Genomic DNA, 26530 nt, shown 5'->3' with positions numbered 1-26530 from the left:
TACTGTGACAATGATGGATTAAAACTACAGTTACTTCTTTCAGAGACTACACAGATGAAAAGGAGATTCTGCAAAACAAAAAACAAGAAGGTTAATCGCGGGGAAAAAAAAAAAAAGGCAAGAGCAAAGAAATTAGGTAGCACAAAACCAATTCCTAAATAATGAAACAGATTTAGGGCACTCCTGCTGACAAAACTATTTTATTAAGATTTTATAGCAAGATCATTCTATTAGTTAAGTAGTAGAACATAATGCTTATTGAAAACAAATGAAAGTTGTCACATTTACATCCTCAGCTCCCCCCCTTCAGGGGGAAGGGGAGAAAACTGGGTCTGTTAGGGACAAGCCCAAGAGAAACATACCAGGGCCTGAAGGGGGGTGGTCTAAAGAGGATTTGGTCCCACCAGTGTGCTCTACTTGCTTCCTGAAATGCCTGTACACCAATGCACGCAGCATGGGGAATAAACAGGAAGAGTTAGAGGTCTGTGTGCGGCTAAGGGTTATGATCTGGTAGCAATAACAGAGACATGGTGGGACAGCTCACACGACTGGAATGTGGCCATGGATGGCTATGTGCTTTTTCGGAAAGATCGGTCGGTGAAGCGAGGTGGTGGAGTTGCTCTTTATGTGAGAGAGCAGCTAGAATGTATCAAGTTTTGTGCAGGGGCTGATGAGGGGCAAGTTGAAAGTCTGTGGGTAAGAATTAAAGGGCAGGGTGGTATGGGTGATACAGTTGTGGGGGTCTACTACAGACCTCCTGATCAAGATGAGGAAGTTGATGAGGCTTTCTACAGGCAGCTGAAAGCAGCCTCACAATTACAGTCCTTGGTCCTCATGGGAGATTTTAACTACCCCAATATCTGCTGGAAGACTTACACAGCCAGCCTTTCACAGTCTAGGAGGTTCCTCCAGTGCATTGATGACAACTTCTTAATGCAAATGGTGGATAAGCCGACTAGAAGAGGAGCGCTGCTGGATCTTGTGCTCACCAACAAGGAGGGCCTTGTTGAAGCAGTGGTGGTCAATGGCAGCCTTGGCTGCAGTGACCACAAGATGGTGAAGTTCAGGATCCTGTGTGGGAGGAACAGAATACCTAGCAGGACCAGAACCCTGGACTTCCACAGAGCGAACTTCGGCCTCCTCAATCAATTGTTAAGGGAAGTCCCACGGGACAGAGTGCTAGAAGGTAAAGGGGCTCAAGATAGGTGGACAACATTCAAGGACCACTTGTTGCAAGCACGGGATCAGTGTGTCCCAATGGGTAGAAAATCTAGTAAGGGAGCTAGGAGACCAGCGTGGTTAAAAAAGGAACTGCTGGGCAAACTCAAATGGAAAAGGAAAATCTATAGATCATGGAAGGAGGGGCTGGTTACTTGGGAGGAATATAGGACTGTTGTCAGAGAATGTAGGGAGGCAACTAGGAAAGCTAAGGCCTCCTTGGAACTTAACCTTGCAAGTCGGGTTAAGGACAATAGAAAGGGCTTTTTCAAATACATAGCCAACAAAACTAATACCAGAGGCAATATAGGCCCACTGCTGAATGAGGTGGGTGCCCTGGTGACAGAGGATTTAAAGAAGGCAGAGGTGCTGAATGCCTTCTTTGCCTCTGTCTTTACTCCTGCAGGCTTTCCCCATGAGCCCCAGTTTCATATAGCCCCAGTAGAAGTCAAGATAAAGGAGGAGTTTGCCCAGGCAGATGAGGATTGGGTTAGGGATCAGTTGCATAATCTGGACATCCATAAATCGATGGGTCCGGATGAAATGCATCCAAGGGTGCTGAGGGAGCTGGTGGAGGTCATTGCTAGTCCACTCTCCATCATCTTCGGTAAGTCATGGGTAACAGGAGAGGTGCCTGAGGACTGGAGGACAGCAAATGTCACTCCAGTCTACAAGAAGGGCAAGAAGGAGGACCCGGGTAACTATAGACCGGTCAGCCTCACCTCCATCCCTGGAAAGGTGATGGAGCAACTTGTCCTTGGCACTATCTCTAGACATATCAAGGAGATGGGGGTCATCGAGAGCAGTCAACATGGTTTTACCAAGGGTAAGTCATGTTTGACTAACCTCATAGCCTTCTATGAGGAAATTACTAGGTGGACAGATGATGGTAAAGTGGTGGATGTGGTCTATCTTGATTTCAGTAAAGCATTTTACACCGTCTCCCACAGCATCCTTGTAGATAAGTTGATCAAGTATGGGTTTGATGATCAGGCAGTGAGGTGGATCAAGAACTGGTTGAAAGGAAGAAGTCAGAGAGTTGTAGTCAATGGGGCAAAATCTAGTTGGAGGCCTGTGACTAGTGGAGTCCCTCAGGGGTCGGTACTGGGACCGGTGTTGTTCAACATCTTCATCAACGACCTGGATGAGGGCACAGAATGTACCCTCAGCAAGTTTGCTGATGACACCAAGCTGGGAGGAGTGGCTGACACACCAGAAGGCTGTGTTGCCATTCAGAGAGACCTAGACAGGCTGGAGACTTGGGCGGGGAAAAACCTGATGAAGTTTAACAAGGGCAAGTGTAGAGTTTTGCATTTGGGGAAGAAAAATGTCATGCACCAGTACAGGTTGGGGGCTGACCTGCTGGAGAGCAGTGTAGGTGAAAGGGATCTGGGGGTCCTGGTAGACAGGGGGATGGCCATGAGCCAGCAATGTGCCCTTGTGGCTAAGAAGGCCAACGGCATCCTGGGGTGCATTAGAAAGGGTGTGGTTAGTAGGTCAAGAGAGGTTCTCCTCCCCCTCTATTCTGCATTGGTGAGGCTGCATCTGGAGTATTGTGTCCAGTTCTGGGCCCCTCAGTTCAAGAAGGACAGGGAAGTGCTTGAAAGAGTCCAGTGCAGAGCCACAAAGATGATTAAGGGAGTGGAACATCTCCCTTATGAGGAAAGGCTGAGGGAGCTGGGTCTCTTTAGTTTGGAGAAAAGGAGACTGAGGGGTGACCTCATCAATGTTTACAAATACGTAAAGGGTGAGTGTCAAGAAGATGGAGTTAAGCTTTTTTCAGTGATGACCAGTGATAGGACAAGGAGTAATGGATACAAATTGGAGCATAGGAGGTTTAAGGTGAATATCAGAAAAATTTTTTTTACTGTGAGAGTGACAGAGCACTGGAACAGGCTGCCCAGAGAGGTTGTGGAGTCTCCTTCTCTGGAGACATTCAAAACCCGCCTGGACGCCTTCCTGTGTGATGTACTCTAGGTGACCCTGCTCTGGCGGGGGGGTTGGACTAGATGATCTTTCGAGGTCCCTTCCAACCCCTATGATTCTATGATTCTATGAGCTGTGCAGTATGAGGAAATAAAAAATAGAAATAAGCATAAAAAGCTGACTCATTAACTCTAATTCCACAGTGTATCTTTTTACTGCAGAAGACTATGTTCACACACATTTAAAGTTGATAGCGTGGTTAACAGCTTGGTCTGGCTCTAGAATCTGAATACACACCGATAGGAAATGCAAGCAGTGTCAATAACCATCAGCCAACAGTACTTTAATTCCTACTAGTGATGTAGCAAACCTATTATTCAACATAAGAGTACAGAATCATAGAACTATTCAGGTTGGAAAAGACCCTTGGGATCACTGAGTCCAACCATCATCCCTACCCTACAAAGTTCTCCCCTAAACCATATCCACCAACACCACATCCAAACAACCCTTAAACACATCCAGGGATGGTGACTCAACCACCTCCCTGGGCAGTCTATTCCAGTCTCTAACCACTCTATCTGTGAAAAAAAAGTCTTCTTATGTCCAGTCTAAACCTCCACTGTTGCAGGTTGAAGCCATTCCCTCTTGTTCCGTCGCTAAATACCTGTGAAAAGAGAGCAGCACCAACCTCTCTACAATGACCTTTCAGGTAATTGTAGAGACTGATGAGGTCTCCCCTCAGCCTCCTCTTCTGCAAACTAAACATTCCCAGCTCCTTCAAGCGTTCTTCGTTGCCCTCTCCTGTACTTGCTCCAGCACCTCGATATCTCTCTTGAATTGAGGTGCCCAAAACTGGATGCAATACTTCAGGTGTGGCCTCACCAGTGCTGAGGACAGGGGGACAATCACCTCTCTACTTCTGCTGGTCACACTATTTCTAATACAAGTCAGGATGCCATTGGCTTTCTTGGCCACCTGGGCACACTGCTGGCCAGTTTCTGTTTAACACTGATGTTAAACAGAAACGGTCCCAACATTGAGCCCTGAGGAACACCACTTGTGACTGGCCCCAGATGGATTGGACTCCACTGACCACCACTCTTTGGGCCTGACTGTCCAGCCAGTGCTTGATGCAACAGATCGTGTGCTCATCCAGACTACGAGCAGCCAGGTTTTAATCAGAGTTCTATGGGGAACTGTGCCAAATGCTTTTTGGAGGTCCAGACAGACAATAGCCACAGCCTTTCTCTCGTCCAATAGTCAGGTCATCAGGTTATAAAAGGAGATCAGGCTCGTCAGGCAGGACCTGCCTTTCATAAACCCATGCTGACTGGGCCTGATCCCCTGGTTATCCTCTAGATGTCTTCTAATAACACTCAAGATGATCTGCTCCATGACCTTCCCTGCTACCGAGGTCAGACTGACAGGTCTATAGTTTCCTGGATCCTCCCTTCTGCCTTTCTTATAGATGGGTGTTACATTTGCTACCCTCCAGTCCACTGGGACCTCCCCAGTTAGCCAGGACTTCAGGTAAGTAATGGAAAGTGGCCTGGCGATCACGTCTGCCAATTCCTTCAGCACCCTTGGACGTAGCCCACCTGGTCCCATAGACCTGTGTGTGTCTAAGTGGTGTAGTAGGTCTCTGACCACTTCCTCTTTACTTGTGATGACCTCATTCTGCATCTCCTCCCTGTCTCCTAACTCATGTGGCTCTATATCCATGGAGCAGCTACTTCCACTGCAAAAGACCAAGGCAAAGTAGGTGTTGAGCACCTCAGCCTTTTCCTCATCCTTTGTTACTAAGATTCCCTTTGCATCCAATCAAGGATGGAGATTTTCCCTAATGCTCCTTCTGCTGTTAATGAACTTACAGAAACATTTTTAATTATCCCTAACAGCTGTAGCTAGTTTGAGCTCTAGCTGTGCATTGGCTCTCCTAATTTTCACTCTGCATAGGTTCACTTCATCTTTATAGACTTCATGAGTGACCTGTCCCCTCTTCCAAAGGTCATAGACTCTCCTTTTCTTTCTAAGGTCCAGCCAAAGGTCCCTGTTTAGCCAGGCTGGTCACCTACCCTGCTTACTGGTTTTTTGGCACACGAGGACAGCCTGCTCCTGTGCCTTTAAACTTCTTTCTTGAAGTATGCCCAGCCTTCCTGGACTCCTTTATCCTTCAAAGCAGCCTTCCAAGGGACTCTTGTCTATCAGTCTTCTGAGCAGGTCAAAGTTTGTCCTCCAGAAGTCTAAGGTGGCAGTTTTACTAATCCCTCTTCTTGTTTCTCCAAGGATTAAAACCTCAATCATCTCATGATCACTGTGCTCTAGATGGCCTCCAACTTCTACTTCCACCACAAGATCTTCCTTGTTCACCAGAAGAAGGTCCAGGAGGGCACCCTCCCTGGTCAACTCACTTATCGGCTGTGTGAGGAAGTTATGTTCCACACATTCCAGGAACCTCTTGGAATGTTCCCTCTCTGCTGTGTTGTATTCCCAGCAGATGTCTGGGAGGTTAAAGACCCCCACAAAAACAAGAGCAAGTGACTGGGAGATTTCTCCCAACTGCTTATAAAAAGCTTCACCCACTTCAGTGCTTTCGTTGGGAGGTCTATAGCAGACTCCCACAGTGACATCAGCTTTATTGGCCCTTAACCTAATCCAAACACTCTCAACCTTATCATGACTGTACTTAATTTCCAAGCTCTCATAGCATTCTCTAACATACAGGGCCACTCCACCCCTTCTCCTTCCCTTTCTTTCCCTCCTGAAGAGCTTGTAGCCATCAATTGTGGCACTCCAGTTATGTGATGCATTCCACCACATTTCTGTGATAGCCACTATGTCATAGTTTTCCTGGTGTGTCATGGCTTCAGGCTCCCTGTTTGTTGCTCATACTGCGTGCATTGATATAGATGCATTTCAGCTGAGCTAATGATTCCAACACCTTTTTTCCACTGTGGGCTCCACTTCTTACCAGACCCTTCTCGGTTGCTTCCATGATTTCTAAACATCCATCCTTTCTCTCAAATGAAACAATAGAGTGAGAGTCCTCCCTAGCCCACCATCCTTCAAGCCCTGGCATGTTTCATTTTAGGCTTGTCCCTGACAGGCCCAGTTATCTCCCCTTCCCCCTTCATATCTAGTTTAAAGCCCTGTCAATGAGCCCTGCTAACTCCTGCCCCAAAAGCCTTTTGGCCCTCTGGGACAGGTGCATCCCACCTGCCACCAGCAGGCCACGTGTCTCGTTTAGCAGCCCGTGATCAAAAAACCCAAATCCCTGCCTACGGCACCAGTCACATAGCCATGCATCAATCTGCAGAGTCGTCCTGTTTTTCTCTTCATCCTTTCTTGCAACAGATGTGGAGGCAAACACTACTTGTGCTCCAGACCCCCTAACCAGCCATCCCAGGGCCCTGAAGTCTCTCTTCATTGCCCTTGAACTCCTTGTAACAATTTCATCACTGCCAGCCTGAAAAACCAGCAGTGGACAGTACTCAGAGGGCTGCACCAGATCAGAGTTTCATTTTAACATCTCTAATCTGAGCCCCAGGGAGGCAGCAGACTTCCCTGTGGGATGGGTCTGGTCGACAAATGGGCCCTTCTGTTCCCCTCAAAAGGGAGGCCCACCATAATTACTGTTCTTCTTAGCTGAAGAAGTCCTAAGGCGAGAGGGTGAGTGACAAGCCCTAGGTGATTCACTAGATGGATCTACCTCTCCATCTTCCTTTGTCTGGCCCTGAAGTTCCAAAGCCTCACACCTATTTTTAAAGGGCAACTGGGAGGGTGGGGGGGGCCGTGAGTGTTTTTGCTTGCCTCTCTGAGGAGGGACCTTCCTCCAGACCTCCCTGTCCTGTGAGCTCCCTCCTTCTGTCTGATGATAGGAGGGGATCCATCATCACTTGTTCAAGAACTTCTTCCCTCTACCCTTGCCTTCAGGTGTGGCTTCACAAATCTATTTCGCTTTCGCGTTTTCTGATGCTTCTTAACCCTTCTACCTCCCCCCTCAGTTCAGCCACCTGCCTGAGCAGATCCCTTACTTGCTCACACAGCACACACGCGGTGTCACTGGCTCCCTCCAGTACCAGTGCCAGGCTCAGGCATTCGCTGCAGCCAGAGACCTGCATGGCCACATGTCTGCAGGAAAGCTCAGTCTGAGTTCCCACATTCATCCTCACTGCAGCTTGTGGCTCTGTTGTGACCATGATGGTCTGTCTAGCTACAAGAAAGCAAGCGCTGTTTGCTGCTCCTCGCGTGTCCTCACAGACACCCACACTAAACTGCTTGCGCCAACCCACTCCAGCCGGCTCGGGCCGCGCTCTGCAATGGCCCCTGCTGCTGCCGCTCTCCGCTCTGCCACGTGGTCTCAATAATTAATAACAACAACAACAATAGATTTCTAGCTGGGAATTTGTGGCCTGTGGCAGCAGAAATTTCCAAATTTAAATGCCAGGCTTCACAAAGAAAGGAAATATTCACCCCTCTCAATCACTTGATACGTAAACACAGCAACAGCAAACTCGAATAAAAACTCTAAGGATCTGATCACAAATCAATGCAAGTTTTCAGCCAGCACCTGCTGCCCCACCAGCCAGTCCTTGTCTCTCCCAAGGAAAAGCTGGCAGGCCAGATAGATTAATTTTGAGGACCAGATGCAGCCTGTGAGCCATCAAACAAGCAACCCTGACTTAGAACAATAAGCTGTGTTTCTTTAATCAGCTCCATTTGTGTCTGAGTCAAGTGTTATTCATTTGCAAGTAGAGCTCTGTTCCCAGCTGTATTTACATGGGCACACACACTGTGTTTTGTTGATTCCACATTCTCTGGACATTCTTAACCAATTTTTAAGTCCCAAGACAAGTTTGCCTCAACTTTATATGCAGTTTCTAACAGTCTATTCATTAGCTTTACATAACAGCATATAAATTGTAGTAAATAATCATAATTGTACACTTAGCAAGCAATTAATGTTACAAAATTTAGCTTTATATTCAAATTACTATTTCTCACTGATATCCAAGCATAATTTCTGTCTGAAGTGAAAACTGCATTTGGTAAAAGTATCTAACATAAAATTATTGCAGGAATGGATTACAATCAGGTAAGCACTACATATAAAGCCTCAATTTTCCATTTTATAGAGATGTATGTACACCTATTACTTACATACTGTCCTCTGTATATACAATACATATATGTAGTTTCACACACATTTTAACAGCTTTTTGTTGTTAATTAAATGACCGACCAAATATTTCTATCTGTTCATATCTCGTGTGAAGTGTAATCCTCAACAATTCATATTTACAGTTACAGTAGTTAATCAGGTATTCTACAAATATATAAAACCTCCATATGTGGCAATAGCTTTGCAACAGAATATAGGTGATTTACAAATAATAAATATATTTTTATTATTAAGGGAATACTTATAACAGAATATAACTTGTTCTAAATGTTTTTTTCAGAGGTCAGACAGAATCTTTAATGATTCCATAGCACTCCTACTATGCAGTCCACAAACTTAAACATAGTAACTGAAATTGCAACAACAAAAAAATCCATTTATCTGTATCTCATTCTACCTAGGTTTTCTAAATGTGTTCTTTTTCCATGCATCACAATTAAATGTAAGGGGGAAGACACCAACCATAAGTTTCATGATATTATTCTACATAATATTATATTTAACTTTCTTCCTCTTTTGCCAGTATATAAAGAATTTTCTTTAGAACTGAGTAGGACCATGAAGCACATAATTCAATACTGACATATTTTATGCTTAGTATCTTAATGCATCATTAAAGCTGACCTGCACTAAAGATGTTTACTCTTTTTAAACTTCACACTAAAATATGTATTTACTGCAGAAGTGGTATTTAGTATTTCCTTTTTATTATAAAGGTACACTTTCTTTCAATTGAGGCTATGTAAGGCTAACTACTTTACTTTCACAGAAGTCCAGTAGTCATTGTTTAACATTTTACTACTCATACACATCTGACAAGATGACACTTCAATGTTAAGTTAACATGGTTGTCCCTCTGCATCAAACAAAATTCATGGAAAGAAAATGCTAATTAAGATGTTATAAGCAGTTGATAATCAAAGCAACCTTTCCCTGACCTGCATTAGGATAAGAAAACCCAGCAACAGACAGGACTTGGGCTACAGTCTGAACCATTTTTTCTCTAAAGCTGTAGAAGTAGCTGTAGAAGCTAGGAAGCAAAACATGAAAAAAACCAGTGCTAAAAACAAATTAAGGTTGTAACTTTCCATTGACAAAAAAATTGCTCTCCAAAGGATTCCGAGTGTTGCCAATAATTTGAAAACTGCAAATCTTGCAGTAATCACACCAAAATTTGAGGTGAACTAAAGAGTTCAAGAGTTAAAGAAATGTGGTCATAAAAAAGTTCATGACTAAGCTTCTTTTCTGAATTTTCATTTAAGCACAGTAGTAGCATAGTAAGAAAATCATGTATGCAATGTAAACATTTATTATACTCTGGCAGAAACCAGTCCCCCATTTTAAGTTATTCATATTTTATAAGTTTTCAGATCAAACTTCTTAATACATATTCATGATCCATACAGCTGTATTCACAATGACCTGACTAATAGCATGCAAACTGACAAAGGATATACAAAAGCAGGATAATAAAGCACAACAATTTATTCTTATTACCCTTCCCCCATCATGCATATTACCCTTTGTGTTCTTTTGTACTTACCATGCCCTCAAAGCCAACTCTGTATAGGTTTTTAGCACCATTGTCCCAAAGAACATATGCTGCACTATGCGGACTCGAGGCACTCCAATCTTGGATTTCAGTTACCTATTTAGTTTTAAAAATAAGAAAACTGTTTCTAGAACAAAGACACAATTTGAACCTAAATCCTTAATTAATCTCTTCAGAATAATTTAGGACACAGCAGTTTTACTGAATTTAAAAAAATTTATTGTGAAGTTGTTTTTTGTTTCATACAAGTGTTCTCTAGGTATCTTTAATAAGAGAGCAGCCTGAATAAATGCTTTGTGGGCCTATTTTCTTTTCTACATTTGGTAGGTAATCTAACCATGCAAGTAGAGAACAAAATTTGAACTGTAAAAATTTATTTTATGTTAATGCACTTATTTTGCAAAGTTTCAGAGATTTCAGAATATCTTGGCAAGTCCACAGCAAGGGATAAATAATCTAGATGAAAAAGCTGCATCTGTATATTCCTTGCTTTAAGAGACTGAAATTAATAATCTCAATAAATAGATATAATAAAGAATATAAATAAATGCACAATAATAAATTATCACCTCAATAAATATTTTTTCCATAAAATCCAAAATTAAATCCCCAAAAGTCCTTCTGTAACCGTCTAGGATATAAAATAGGCTAAAGATCTCATTCAGGACCTTTTCACTTTCTTTTAAATACTGCTTAAGTGCACTAAAAATAAACTCAACAAAAAACACCAGTTCATCCAAATACAAGGGCATTCGATTCTCCTTCTAGGACATCTCATATTTGGTGATAAGAGTCACAGCATATTTTACACTCCCTGCTGTATCTTCATACTTCTAACAAACTTTCATTAGCTCTCAAGGTGAATATAAGTTGTAAGCAGAAAATTTGAGGATGTTATGAACAGCAACATATCATTACATGCAATTTTCAATACATAGACAGCTTTATCAAAAACACTCAGAATGTCCAAAGTGAGTAATATAACATCCAACACTTGCAAAATTTTAAATTTTAAACTGGAAAAGTCCCTGGAATGATTAAATGAAAAACAAAAATGCAAGATGCAAGCACTAAAAACCAAGAGTAAGAGATACATACATATGCTGATTCACAAGCAGCAAGACTTAGTGATAACCAGAAAGGACTATTCTTGAAAGCTGCTTTTATAACAGTTCTCTAGCAATGTTGATATATACCCAAGATTACTAGCCAGTCTTAAACAGAACAACCAAGACAAAAATTCAGTAATTTTAAGTTTTCTGCTGGTATTATAAAATTATAACATTAAATGTAAAAGAACTGGTCCTAGTTTACATCCCCTCCTCTTTCTATATGTTTGAACACCTCAGAATAAAACATCCAGTAAATTAAAATAGTAACTTTCATAGCCACACTTTTTCTTTACCATTAGGAAGGCCACTGCAGCTTTCACATAAGCATGCAGAAATGCATCCTCTCCTTTAAACCAGTTATATTTTTACCTTTCCTCTACGCCCATTGCCACCATCTTGATCTTCCCATTGCCAGTCAACTCCTCGCACCACCCTGGCACCTGCAAAGATTCCTCTTGCTGTAATTTTCTTTGATTTACGGCGAGACTCCAACAATACCCTGAAGTTATTAAAAGAAGAACCCACATATGTCAACATAATAAAGAAAGTCCAGAACTAATCTTAGGGGTAAGAAGGAAGGAGAGCATCTTGAAACAAAAAAAAACCCCACAAGCAGATTTCAGTGTATGAATCACGTCCATTCTTAACTTCAACAGAAGCCCCTAAGATTAAAAGTGATTTTTCTAAATCTGATTTGTTGTATGTTTGTAATTAGTTTTTAATTTTAATTATGATTTCTTCTCTAAACTTCCTACTACCAGCAATGATGTTGTAACCACTTACTTACTTTCTTACTTCATGACAGGAAAAAAGTATTTTTCAGCTGAAAATCCTCCTATTTCCTGACCTTTCCAGGAAGTTTATCACCCTCCTGCTAAGCTTTTAACACCCAGCAGATGGCAGACAAGGAAAAAGTTAAATTGAGAATCAATGCAAAGAGCACATGGAAAAATTATGCATTTTTATAGAAGTAATACAAAAGAGTGATAGGAAACACAAAGATGTGTTGTTTATAGCAGCATTTGAGAAAGATCTCAACACCAACAAAACTGAGGCATACATTGCTTTGGTATGCTGCTCATATAATAACCCAGATTCAAGAATAAAATACGTAGAACTTAGGCTTTTCTTCATCCAAACATACTTAGATGCTTCTTACCATTTTCCCTATGATACACATTTCCATTTCAATAGCACTTATTTATCCTTCTCTCCTCCCTCAAACAGTTAACTTTAATCAGTTTTTTTCAGCTAAGTCTGATCCAATAGAAACAGCTACTTGGCAGATGAAGCTTACTTCTAGATAAGAGCTGCAAACCAGAGCTGTGTGGGTATCCAGAGATACAGAGAAAGTGACAAGATGCAAAAGATTTCCTGCAACTCTACACATTGCATATAATCTCAAAAACTAAAAGTTATTATTTATACACCACCACAGAATAGTAAATTTCAGTGAAAAGAAAAAAAGATGTCTGGCATGCATTCTCAAAAGCAATGAGATTTTTTAAAAAAGAAATTAATAGAAAAACAGATTCTTATTTTGTTATTTATTATCTATTAATGATACTACCCCAGCACTTTCTACTCTTGGATCCAACGGGTAAGTCTTGTTCCACATTAAACATCATAATTGAGGCACTAAGCTTATGCCATCTATTTGGCACCTAGATCTGCTGGCATTAATCTCAAAAAACAGAAGTTACTTTTTGATTAAGCCACAAACCTGGGCATTTGAGCCACAGTTAAACTTCAATGCAAATGTTTTAGAAAATAAACACAGTCCCTACAAGGTAAGACACAAGCATGTTCCAACTGCTTCCCTTAACTGTAAAAGCACGTTACTGAATTGCAACATATTTGTAAATCTTGATTCTCCAAGAAGAGCAAGTGAATGTTGTCTTATACACATCACATTTAACTGAGTTTTGTATCTAATAAAAAAGCTTGCAATGATTTAATGAAAGAACATTCTGGAGAATTAGCAGAGGTGATATCACAGCATGTAGCCTTTACACGACACTTTTACTGTCGCTTTCCAAGTAAATAGGTAAATATCACTGTTCTCACTTAACTGGTAGACAAATCATGACATTGAGGGGCTTTGGAGTTAAGACAAGTAATTTAAAGAACACAAGAACAGCTCTGCACGAACACACTAAATGCCAATTTTGTTCAGGGTTCTTCACTAGGAGACAATAACAGATGCGTAAGAAAAGAACATGAAAACCAGGGCAAGGGTAGAACAACCCTTCACAATATGTTTTTTCTGCTTTCTGTAGAAAGCAGTTTAAACAGTTCAAGTAAAAGGTTTTGTCTACAGATCATCCCATTTTTCATAGCCCACAAGGAGTCTATTTTCTTCAATCTATCCACACCATTTTTTAACCTAATTAAACTTTCATGTTCCGAAATTCAATGACAAATTATTTTGTGGTTATACATAGTGGAAAGATAATTAATTGCCTTTGTTTTAAAGCTACTATATGATAACACAAGAACTAGGAAGACTGAACAAAATTAAAAACCTGAATAATCATATCATAACTTTTTTACTGTACTCCTTTTTTCCAAAAATTTCCACATTTTCCAAGTTCCAAAGATCCGTTCTAACTGCCCTTCCACACAAAGAAGCAGAACAATAAACAGAATCTACAACTCAAGCCACTATCTCACGTAATCCAAATTTCAGTAACCAAATCTGCAGCTTAAAAGTGAACCACAATTAACTGTTCCTATTTAGTATTGTGGGCGGAAAAAAAAATGTCTCACCTTTCACTTCCCGGTGTGGTAATCCTGTAAAAACGATGTCTCAAGTGATGTTTGTCCCCGTGATAGCAAACTGTGCACAAGTCATAATTAGTGCATTCAGCACATTTCCATCGGATGCCAATGATGGGTTGCTGCCGACAAGTATCACACATTGTCCCATCATGCTTGATACCTGTGGGGAGAAAAAGAAAAATACGACTAACAACTTTGTTATATCAGATCATTATAACTCGAAACAAAAAAAGTTAACAATAAAGAAAGGCTGCTAGTGATACCCTGTCTGATGATGTACTGATAATGGACTTCACCTCATATCTCCAGTTGTCAGCCTCTTCCTGAAATGTTCTTTTTCTCAGCTCAAAAAGCTGAGAAAACTATGTTTATTTTTTTTCATCCATACAAATCAGAGAAAGAAAATGAGAAGTTCTTTAGCTACAAGTAAAGGGTAAGAAATACATGTACCAAATTACACAGGCAATCTGTAATTTTATCTCTGGATTAAGACTATCAACACAACTGATATCACAAAGACTACTATGTGCAACTGTGCATGACAGTTTAAAAATCATTGGTTTGACTTACACATTTTGCATACTGGAAAAGTGCTTAACTCTTCTTTTTTTATATATAGGAAAAAACTAAGCTCTCTTGGATAGATGCCATTATCTTCATTAAAATCTGTTACCATTTTTTAAGCATTTTACTGCTTTTTGCTTTTTTTAAAAAAAAAAAAGTGCCAAAGACAGACCAGCACATCATCTGCCCAGCTGTTCACAAAAACTGAATTCTCAAGACTACTTACTCCTACAGCTCTGCAGAGCTACAGAAGAGTGAAAGTGATCAGTCACAGTTTCCATCTACTCCCTCTGAATACAGTGAACAGCCACAAGTTTATTTATTTTTTTAAAAAAAGTCAAATGCTGCTGCTGTTTGGAAAAAATTGAGCAACAAAAGAGAAACACTGGCGTTCAGTTTGTAGCACAAGATAAAAATGGGCACTAAAAGGCTGAAGTAACACTGAACTTTCCCAGTCCTTCACCCTTAAAAAAAAATCAAACAAAACAACAGGTCACTCTGAAATTAATAAGCAAAAAGAATGTGGGTTTGTTTTTTTCCTCCAGTCATTTCCTTGCTTTTGGAAATGACTGCCAAATTCACTTTAAACCTATTAGTCACTGTGTCCAACAGCTGAGCCACCTCCAGCGAAGAAAAACCAACAGCTGGAGAGGCAAAACTGAAGGAAATGCCTTCCTGTCTGACCGTTTCATAGAATCACACGATAGATGAAGCTTGAAGTAACCTCTGCAGATTGCCTACTCCAATCACCACTGCTCAAAGAAGGCTAATTTAGAACCAGCTGCCCAAGACTACATCCAATCAGTTTCTGAGCACCTCCAGGAATGCAGACTTCACAATGCAGCCTGTTTCAGTGTTCAATCTCCTCTAGAGTAAAAATATTTATTCTTATGCTTAAGTGGAAATTCCTGTATTTCAATCTGCGCCCATTGTTTCTTGTGCTGTCACTCAAAACTACTGAGAAAAGCCTGGCTTCATCCTCTCAACAACCTTCACCAGGTATTTACATAGACTGTTAAGACCTCCCTGAGCTGTCTCTTCTCCAGGCTAAACACTACAAAATTCCTCAGCCTCTCCTCATAGCAGATGTCTTAAGATCCCTTAGAACACATTTGCACCCCTTTGCTTGACACACTGTGCTCCTGTCTCTCTTGCAATGAGGAGTCCAGAACTGGATGCAGTATTCCAGGTGTAGCCTCATCAGTATGGAGCAGATGGGAAGGAACACCTCCCTTGACCTGCTGGCAACACTCCTCCTAATGCACCCAGGATACCATTGGCCTTCACTGCCACAGGGCATATTGCTGGCTCATATTCACTTGGTTGTCCACTGAGACCAATCAAGTCCTTCCCTTGCAAAGCTGCTCTCCAGCCAGTTATGCCAGCTTGTACTGGTGCATGGGTCAGTGCTCCTCAGGTGCAGGACTCAGCCTTTCCCTTTGCTGAATTACATGAGATTCCTGTTGGCCCATTTCTCCAGCTTACCAAAGTCTCTCTGAATGCCAGCAAAATCATCTGGTGTTATCATTTTTCCTAACCAAGGAGGCTTCTCAGTCCACCCTCTTCCAGCCTTGATTATAAATGTATTTAGGAAGATTTCTCGCATCATGATAAAAAATTTTCCTGATGCATAGAATAAATATTTAGTTGAGGCTGGAAAAGGCAAGACATTTGAAACAAAGGCTGCACATACCACCACAAAGATCTGTGCAGCTCTTCAGTGACAACGAAAACCCTGAAACTGCTGACATTACTAAATGACCACTGTAATTCCTGGAGCAGGTCATGACTAAGGCAGTATCCATACCTTGACCATAAAGTCTGTCGCTGAAATTTTGAAGGTATGGCACAGACAAGTCCTACAGTCCATAATGCTATTTGCCAACTCCAACTGCCAAACAACACACCTTGTATAACATAATCATTCTTTTTAACTAACCTTCTGTACTTAAGAACTACTTGCTACCTGGTAGCAACAACTAAAACTGCTATTTTTCTACAAAACAAGAACTTGAAAATCACTCACACATTTTCTCCCACACACACAACTCCATCAATGACCTTGTTCTCAACATGGAGGATTAACATCCAGGTGAAAGCTATCTTTCTTGTTACCTACATTGAGACTTTGATGTCTGGTGGTGTTGATTAACTGTAATACTCAAAAAAATAGAGTTAGCTATGAGCTCTATGATTAGCTATTGCAGCCCTTACAGCAGCCTTCCAGAATCTGAAGGGGGCTACAAGAAAATTGGAGAGTGACTTTTACCAGGGCTTGTAGGAATAGGGCAGGAAGTAATAGCTTTAAACTGGAAGGCATTAGGAAGAAATTCTTTAGTGTGGGGGTGGTGAGACACTAGCACGGGTTGCCCAAAGAAGCTGTGAATACCCTCCGCCCCCCCCCCCCAAAGTGTTCTTTAAGGTCCCTTTCAACCCAAACCATTCTATAGTTCTATGATCTCAAAGTGGCTCACTGCCATGAATTGTATTGAACCATTTGGTACTAATTTGGTCTTCTTCAAGAGCAGGTGCATTACAAAGACCCAGATAACCTGTTACTGTTTTGTTGCCTTGGTTATGGCACTTGGGGTTAAGGGGTGGTATTTATTTTACTTTTTTTCTAATTGATTGCTAAATTGGTATTTCACATAGAAACAGAGAAGTAACATATCTTTGGAATTATTCTAACAGTTGCTAAACGTAAGGGAAGAAAGTTTGCCAAGGATCGTATTTATTCTGGATGTAACAGGATCAATGAATTGGGTCCTGCAGGATTTTTCAGTTTGTCCAAGCAGTAGGAAAGAGGGCAAAAGATAGGTATAATCAGGAGTCATGTAATACAGAACTAGGTCATCCCACAGTGAACTTAAATAAAAACTACACATTTCTAGCCAGTCAGGCAAAAGCTGCTGTGAAAGAACTCAAAAAAACTTCCTTAGGAAAGATGATTAACAAAAAAGCCATTTTATTGACTACAGTGTCTGGAACTTCAAAAAGGACAGCACACATCTGTATTTGGAGCCTCTGAACAAGAGTCGTATCTCTCACAGATCCCTAACCATCACTGCAACAGACACAGCCCTTCTTCATCCATTCCCTGACACACGATTTCAGCAGCAACACTCGTTCCAGTGCATGCCTCACCTGACCATGCTGCTCCATTCTTTACATTCACAGAATCACAAAATATTAGGGGTTGGAAAGGACCTCCAACGATCATCGAGTCCAACCCCCCTGCCAGAGAGCAGGATCAAAAAAAAAAAAAAAACACAAAAACAACAAACCACAACTAGGGCAGATCACTCAGAAAGGCATCCAGACAGGTCTTGAAAGTCTCCAGAGAAGGAGACTCCACAACCTCTCTGGTTCCAGTTCCAGTGCTCTGTAACCCTCACAGTAAAGAAGTTCTTCCTCATGTTGAGGTGGAACTTCCTGTGCTCGAGTTTGAATCCATTGCCCCCCATCCTATCACAGTGCACAAGTGAAAAGAGCTTGTCCCTGCCTTCTTGATGCCTAGCCTTTGTGTATTTATAGACATTAATGAGATCCTCCTTCAGTCTCCTCCTCTCTATACTGAAAAGCCCCAGGTCTCTCAGCCTTTCCTTGTAAGGCAGGTGTTCCAGTCCCTTAATCATCCTCATAGCCCTCCATTGGACTCTCTCAAGTAGATCCCTGTCCCGCGTGAACTGGGGATCTCAGAACTGGACACAAAACCCCAAGTGAGGTCTCACCAGGGCCGAGTAGAGGGGGAGGAGAACCTCCCTTGATTGGCTGGACATACTCTTCGTAATGCACTTCATTGAATAGTGAAGAGTCTTCCCTCCTCCAGGCCTCCTCTCCTATATGGTAGCAAAAGGTTTTTACAGAGATGAGCTGAAAACTGGATCAAGAGACATACCCAGCTTAAAAACAGTCAGAAGGAAAAATATTCAGCTGGATTGGTTTCTCAGTCCTGCTCTCTGTAGTGCTACACAACACTGTTGGCATGACTAAGAAAGAATTGCAGGGCAGGAGCAGGCAAGTAATCCTGCTACAGAATGTTTAACCACCGCACTAGAGATCTGGAGGGAGAAGTACATGTGCATGCCTCTGGTGACAGTACACTAAGAGAGTTTTAACTTCATCTGCCAAAAAGATGATGATAAAATAAGGTGCTACTACTGGATCGCAAAATGCGAGAGATAAACTCTTATTCATGCTCATAATACAAACAAAATGCACTATTTAAATTAATAGTATGTTTTAAAGACCGTTGAAAGGATTTTTTTTTCTCTCTTTTTTTTTTTTTTAAGTTGAGTGAGATATTATAGGTACAGGAGTACGGTGGGTTGACTTTGGCCAGCTGCTAGATGCCCAGGCAACGGCTCTCACTTCCCCTCCTCAACAGAACAGGGAGTGAAAAAGCTTACATGTTGAGATAAAAGTGAGATCACTTAACAATTACCATCTCAGGCAAAACTGACTTGACAGGAAAATTAAACTTATTGCCCAATTAAAAAAAAAAAAAAAAAAAAGAGATGGTGAGAAAGACAAAACCTAAAACACCTTCTCCCTACAATCCCTGTTCTCCCAGACTCAACTGCGCTCCTTCATTCCCAACTTCTCCCTAGGATAGATAGAATCATAGAATTGTTTTGGTTGGAAAAGACCTTTAAGATCATTAAGTCCAACCACTAACCTAACACTGCCAAGTCCACCATCAAACCATGTCCCTCTGCATGTGTTCTAAATACCTGCAGGGATGGTAACTCAAGCACTGCCCTGTGTGGCCTGCTCCAGTGCCTGACAACCCTTGTGGTAAAGAAATTTCGGGGAAGATGGGAAATGGGGGGTTACGGTCAGTCCATAACAGCTTCTCACACTTTCCCCCTGTTCCAGCATGATTCCTCTCCACAGCTGCAATTCTTCAGGAAAACATTGCTCAAGCATGGGTTCTCCATGAGCTGCCGCTTCCTTAAGGGCATATTCACTTGCTCCAGCATGGGGTCCCTCAAAGGCTACAGTGTGGATATCTGCTCCACCCTCCCTGCACTGCAAAGGGACAACCTCCATTTCTGTAGTCTCCATCTACTCATCACCATCTACTCAGCAAAATTCAGTACTAAGGACACAATGTTGGCACTGCACACAATCGGCCGAAGGGAAGGTGTCATTATTTCTGATATTTCCAACTAGCCCAGTGGACTGAATGCTCATCAGTACTGATATGGTGTCTTTCAATTCACTTTTTAAATAGCTGTCACTTCCTGATGTCCCTCCAACCTTAGTACACCATAAAATCCAGTATTCCTGACCTCCACTTACCATTCACGTTTTTACTATTTGCATCTCATATTAGTTTCCTATGTCTCTGCCATAGTAATTTGCACTTTTGTAATCTATCCTCAAATCTTCCCTAGATTACCTGGCCCACTACCACTCTGTCACCACTCAATTATACATCAATTTTACAGCCCTTGCCTACAAGTTTTTGCAACCCATGCTCACCCTCAAACCTGAAAAAGGAAATATAGGCAGTTTTACTCAAATTGCTATTCAAATTTGTTATAAATATTTTTTTTTTATTAAAGACAATTTTCAAAAGTGACAATATACAACTGTACAATAAAGTAATATTTTAACTGTAAAAAGAGATGTTCAAGGGATATCCATACCACTCCCTGTCAAGCACAGAAGACAATAGTGATTTCAATTATTTCTCAGAACCTAAAAAATCTGGTTGCTAAAGGACTTGTTATTCTCCACAACTCTAGTAAACCAAAATCTTCTCATATCATAGTGACAATACTATTATCAGGCAAGGGATACCATAAACTGCTTCAAAAACTGATTCATTTACACCCCAATAAAAAAAAAAAAAAGGCTACAGAAATATTTTTTTCTTCCCACTTTTCCATTCTAGGTAATTTTTACACTATGGCCAGACTCCATGCAAACTGAGAACAAAGAATTCTTTGAGATTAACCAGATTACAATAAATTCTAAAACTCAAATTAGCGTCCCCATAAACATAAGTCATCTGTTAAATACCCTGTTTGGCAGCAGCCAGCTGGCCAATTATTATATACAAGAGATTCCAGACTTGCCAAAGCAAGTGTCCTATCTGGTAAGGGTATTGCAAGATACATGAGGAGGGAAAGGATTGTGTAGGAGACATGGGGGAAGGGCAGAAAGAACAAAGGACATGTTCATTTAAAAAAAAACAGGCTTCCCACATACCACTGTTCATGGAGCTATTAGGTTTTTTACTTCTGAGAGGTTCTTTAAGTATTTACAAATAGCCACAAAAAGTCTTGACTAAGACAATTTGCCTGAAATTACACTTGATGTGCTAAAAGCAAGAACAAATAAACAAATACATGGGATAAATAATCCAAGGTGGTCTATCTTTTAAAATGTTCCAACATGTATGACTTCATGATGATTTATGCAACTCTTCAGGCTACAGAAAACTATTAATACAAGTACAGAAAGCCATTCAGATCTTTAACAGATAACACCTAAATTTTCCATATTAGCAGAATACAGCAGATACATACAGCTTTCCACACCAGACAGACACTCACTCTAGCTGCAGGATAGTTCAACATCAAGATTCCATTTCCTGACCCCAGCTCCTCCTTCATCTTCCCCTTACTCAAAATTAGGTACATATTTTAAGCAGGAAAATAAGATTGTTACCTTGAACCAATCATACAAAAGACGAAATGGAGGACAAGCAAATTTTTGCCTAAGCTTTGTAGAAAGCAAATATTCAGAAAGAGAATAAATACACAAAGTTTCTATAATGATCATGAGTATTATGTGAAGACAGTCAGGACGGCTCTCTAAAAACACGCTACTATACAGCCTTTACCTCTGGCAAAAGGCTACCTTCCCTTCTAAACATAAAGCTTAGGGTTAATTACTTTTAGCTTCTGTTAAGCCCATCAGAAAACTACTCTTTTATGTTTCTTTTCCACAATACTACCAGAAAAAGAGATCTCTCAGGACTCCTAGATGTTGGTAAAAGGCCCTTTTACAGTAAGATCCAGATTTATTTGAAAGTCATCAAGCAACCATACCATACTGCTAATGTTTCACAGCTGACCACTTCATTTAGAAGCCCACTATGCAGGATCTAATTGAAGTTTCCCCTCTTCTAAATTAAATTCCTTTTTGTTTCAGATTCTTAAATTTACTAATTCTTCGCAATCACTGTCTTTCTTAAAGAAATGCTGGCCAGTATAAATATGATCACCAATGGGCAGCTAATAACAGTTAGTTTGGCAGACATAACTGAAAAAAAAAACAAAACACAAAACACCTTCCTACCATAAATTATTCATTTCCCAAATGACTACATCTGGAGCAAATAGTTCACAAGGGACACTTCATATAAATCAATGATTTTTTAATGTAAAGACCACCCCAAAACTTAGTACTAACACTATTCAAGTTCTAGAAAATCTTAACAGTTTTGCAATGCTGTTAACAGCCTACAATCATTAAAACACAACAATACATCCTGAAGTTTAGGAAACATTGTTCTGGCATTAAAGGAAAGGCATAAACATATATGCACAACAAACTTCGGTTTGTTGGGGTTTTTTTTAAAGGAATGAGCTTCTAACTTTACTTCTGTTACACAAGGGGTTCCTGACCCATCGCTACTGTTTCTGGATGCACAGGCCTCAAAATCATCAAAGTAGCAACTTTGGCTGCAAGCACCACTTTTAAGAACTTATAATCAAGTCTGAGTTTGAGTACCTAATAAAAACAACTCCCAGCAACAATCTATTTTTACTTTCTAATGCTGTATTTTTTTATTTATTCTCAATATAAGCTTAAATAAACTCACTAAAATGTGCTATGACTGTAAATTTATGAACCAGATAATTTTTTTTCATTTTAAACTGTAAAAGTCACAATTTAACAGTGTTTAAGTATCACCAAACCAATAATTCCCCCATATTTTCTAACATTTCCTGCTCCAGAGCACTATTAATACTACAGTTAAAAATTTGTCACCTAATGCCACTTTTTGTCTAACTATTTATATCAAAATTATCTAAATGCACCTAGAGATAGTATGAAATAATCATCCAGTCAGAATCCCTTATTCTGAACAACAGAGGGTCACACTACTATGGAGAAAATAAATAATTACAAAACGGTGGAAAACTGAAGAAGGGAGGTGATTTGCCCAGGGAGACAAACTTAATCAGTAGTAAAACCAGGATTTCAGCCAAACTGACAGCATCCTAATTCCATTAACTTTGCACAGTGCTTCCCTTCTGCTGCTTCTACTTTACAGATTTTTACTCTTCCTATCTCCAGGGAACAGTGACCTCAAACATAACTCCCTCTAGTGAAAACCAACCCTGGGTATCTCCATGCAGCAGTTCAAGTGAGGATGAAGCATGGCTGGCCAGAAGCCTCAGGGAGAGAAATACCATTTTCCAAAGCCTGAAAACAGCAATATTCAAGAGCTTTTCCCCAAAGCAATATACATAGTCCTACCTGAAGCAGAAATTTAAATTCTAATATGGAAGTATAGAATAAAGCACCCGAAACAAAAACCAGGGACACAAAACTGAGAATGAAGTGTAGGCTTCCAGATGCAGTTAACAGGATACTGTCAGCTTGCAAATACATCAAGCAGAGCTAGAATAATGAGCATTCAAGGCTCATACTCAACATTCATACATACACTTCAGTTTTAAGCAGAAGTAGTCCCACTGGTTTCTACAGGACATCAAATGCAGGTGAAGTTATAAAGCTAAACATCTGCAAGACAAGGACAGACAACTTGAAAGACTCCTCTCAATCTCTTGTTCCAAGGTCCATTTCAAAAAGATTTTGCACTCTTTTTAGCAGCCTCGATCCCCCAAAACAACCACCCAAAAAAAACCCCAAACAAACAAACAGCCAGGCAAGAGGAAGATACACTGACACAGAAAATTTAAATCCATCTCAAAGGGTCACCATGCCATGTGTGGTGTGGGTTTTTCCCTTAGCAAAATTTTTGTAATTAAGAGTCGATTCCATGATTCTGTCTCTTCAACCCACTGCTGTAATTCCCCTTTCTGTAACACTACACACAGCCAGCTCAAAGATGGTCTCTCTTCTCCATCATATTCCAAATGAAAAACACATTACAGAAACAGTACATCTAAGTAACCCTACAAATTGGTCCAATCACCTCATTATTGACACAATCCTGCCTGGTCCCAAACCACCTCACTATATTTCTGATGAAACTGAACAATATCTTTTTCTCCGTGAGTTTCCACTGTAAAAACAGGTGCTGAAATGAACCCTGCAGTGTTTGCAACACTAACACTGCCGCATAATGCCAGTGCAGATCTAAACCCATTGTCCGAACAGACTGAATTTAAAGCATAAATATCGAGCATCCAAGTAATTAAAAGACTGAACGAATACACTCCTTTTCTAGGACTTTAGCTATTTTACAACAGGTCTGGCAATACAGATAAAAGGCAACACGCAGATCACGAGACAAAACCCTATTTCAACCACTCCACGTAATCTTTAGCAAAAAAGGCGCCACACTTTTTTTGCAATCCTCCCGGTATTCGGCTCAGAATGACTGCCACCATTTTACAAAACGGCTCTGAAATACAAATCGGACGCGGCGAGGGCTGGAGAAAAACCAAAACAAAAGACCCGTGAGGCACCACCGTCTCGGTTCCCACCCTCCCCTGCCTCCCCTCTCCCACCAGCAGCACGCCGGGAGCCTGCTCCCGACGGTCATCCCTTTTTTTGCTTTGCCTACACACGATCTACCAGTCCCAGGACAACTTCTCCTCCCGCCACGGCCACACGCTGCCTGTTTATCCCGCAGCAGCGTGCACCTCTGCACACACACGCACAGGGACACCCCCGCGCAGCCGGAGGGCAGCAGACTCTCCCCCCGCAGAGCCGACAAGGCAGAGGGGAGCTCTCCTCCCCAAGGACGGGCCCAGCCCTTCGCCCCGCAGCGGGGGCTCTCGGCTGCCGTGTTCCCCCCCTCCCCACAGCAGCCCGAGGAAGGCACAGGGCGGGGGGGCCGCCCCCTCCCTCCCTCCCTCCCCTCGCCCCCGGCCGCCGCTCACCGGTGGGCGCGCTGTCCAGGATGCGGAGGTCGTAGGCCCCGGAGCAGCGGTAGTTGGCGGCCGTTCCGTTGTCCCACACCACGACCACCTCCTCGGGGCTCTCGAAGCTCCGGACGGTGCCCACATGGCCCTCGCCGCCGTCCTGCTTCCCCCACTTCCAGTCCGGGCCTCGGACCACTCGGGCCCCGACTCCTTCCACCATCACCCGGTTGTTCCGCGAGCTGCTCATCCCGGCGGCGCCCGGCGGGCCCGGGCCCGGGGGCTGCGGGGGCCGCGCAGCCCGCAGGCGGCGGAGCGGGGCCCCGATGGGGACGGCTGCCCCGGGCGCGGGCAGCGAGGCCGCCGGGACCGGTGCGGCGAGGGAGGGGAACGGGGGGCAGTCCTGACGCGGCGCTGAGCGGGGCAGGGACGAGGGCGGGACCCTCCCGAGGGGGCGGCGGGAGCCGGCGGGCGGCAGCCCCCGCACGGCGCTCCTCCCGGCTCCCTGCCCTTCCCCCGCCCCGCCTACGCGCCCAGCTCCGGCCCAGCCCCCGCCGCTACATCCGGGAACCGCGGCGGCGGCGGCACCAGGGAGACCGGCGGGAGCGCCCGCCTCCCGCCCCGCTCTGCGCATGCGCTCGGCGCCTCCGCGCAGGCGCGGCGCGGCAGGAGCGGGCAGGGCGGCCGCGGCGCTCTAGCGCCACCTGCCGAGCCGGGGGGGGCACTGAGCGGGCGGGCCGGCCGCGCCGCCTCCCTCCCCCCGCGGCCCGGGAAGCGGGGCGGGAGCCGGGGCGGGAGCCGGGGGTGTTGGCGGGTGCATCCCTGCCAGCGGAGGGGAGCGGGGCTCCTCCAGCTCCGCTCTGGGCGGCGCTGAAGGTGACGGGCGGCAGCTGGTGAGCGAGCAGGCTTCCCCGAGCGCCCTCCTGCCTCCGCATCCCGCGGGAGCAGCGCCCGTCGTCTCGCCTTGCGGCGGCAGGATGACCCGTTGCACCCGCTGGGCGCTGAGCGGGGCAGTTTGGGCAACTCCGTGTTGCGTTTCCCTCGTGTTCCAGTCACGCTGTGCCCTGAAATCCTGTTTTCTGTTTAACCCTGCGGAGGCGCGTCCTGCGTTGCCTGGAGGAGAGCCCAGAGGGGCTGTGCTCCGGTGGCCCAGCGGCTTCTCAGCGGAAGAAGGGGCACCTGTACCTCCACCTGCCCTTCCCACCTGGAGGGATCCCTGCTGGAGGATGTACCCACCCTGCACACAGACCTGCAGCGCCTTCAGCAGCTGCCCTCTTCGCTGGCGGTCTCAGGACACCCAAGGATTCCCTTTTCACTTCACGCATCCCGGCTAATCTTACATACAATATGGTTCTTCCTTTTTAAAATGGTCCGACCATTGTTTGTTTCACTCTCCCATCACGCTCTGTGCCGACTTTGTAAAAGCATCCATCTTAAAGGACAGACAAGTTTGGACGAGACTAAAAAATACCATTTCTTAGTCAACTGGGAAATGGCTGATAAAAGGCAGCCCAGCCTCCTTTGTCTCCTGGGTATTTTTGCTGTTTCTGCGCTTCTTCCTTCCACCTTCTACGGCTAGAAGTGTCTGTGAGATAATTTATTGACTTCTTTTGTGTAGTTTTCTCACAATATACATGTAAGAGCAGAATAATATGCAAATACAACCACCAGACTACTGCCACATTCCTCGCATAATTCATTCCTTCCTAACCCATGCTAAAGCTAAAGAATGCTGCCTTAAACATGAAGTTGTGTCCTGACAACAGGCACTCCCACGGAGTGTCTGATTTCCACTTCTACAGTGGAAACCCCAAAATGGTAGCGGATGCCACCAGAGGAAAGCATGTCATTGCCAGGCAGTTTGGGTTTCCTTGCAGATGCTTCTCCCCATACAAAAGCTACCCGCAGCTTGTAGTAGCTTATTACATTTGGTACACGTAATTAAAACTAAATGTGTAACACATGGCAGAATTTCCCAGAAATTCTGGAGAGTTCTTGATCTATTGAATGATCTAGCTAGGGTCTATCCATGGTCATAATGTTCCCATCTGCCTCATTCTACTTTTTCATGCTTTGAGAGTTATGGGCAAGTATAAGGAAAACCCAGAGCACATTT

At 42.9% G+C, this 26530-nt stretch overlaps 1 protein-coding gene across 3 annotated transcripts in view; it reads right to left on the bottom strand.

Moving 5' to 3' along the window:
• The window catches only part of MIB1 (MIB E3 ubiquitin protein ligase 1), a 93134-nt gene extending 68158 nt beyond the window's left edge, over positions 1 to 24976 (bottom strand). For 2 of the 3 annotated variants that reach the window (XM_051612752.1, XM_051612751.1), the window contains exons 1-4: positions 24436 to 24975; positions 13763 to 13934; positions 11363 to 11492; positions 9873 to 9977 (exon numbers count right to left, since the gene is read on the bottom strand). In XM_051612752.1, coding sequence (XP_051468712.1) covers positions 9873 to 9977; positions 11363 to 11492; positions 13763 to 13934; positions 24436 to 24664 — 636 coding nt within the window. In that variant the 5' untranslated portion in view covers positions 24665 to 24975. Of the gene's footprint in view, positions 1 to 9872; positions 9978 to 11362; positions 11493 to 13762; positions 13935 to 24435 lie in introns of all 3 variants that reach the window. The other variant, XM_051612753.1, reaches the window with a different exon arrangement.
• Between the last annotated feature and the right edge of the window lie 1554 nt (positions 24977 to 26530).

This window comes from Apus apus, chromosome 2, assembly GCF_020740795.1.
Source record: "Apus apus isolate bApuApu2 chromosome 2, bApuApu2.pri.cur, whole genome shotgun sequence".
NCBI lineage: Eukaryota > Metazoa > Chordata > Aves > Apodiformes > Apodidae > Apus > Apus apus.
The sequence above is the reverse complement of the archived record's forward strand: the minus strand, read 5'-3'. Positions and strand labels throughout refer to the sequence as shown.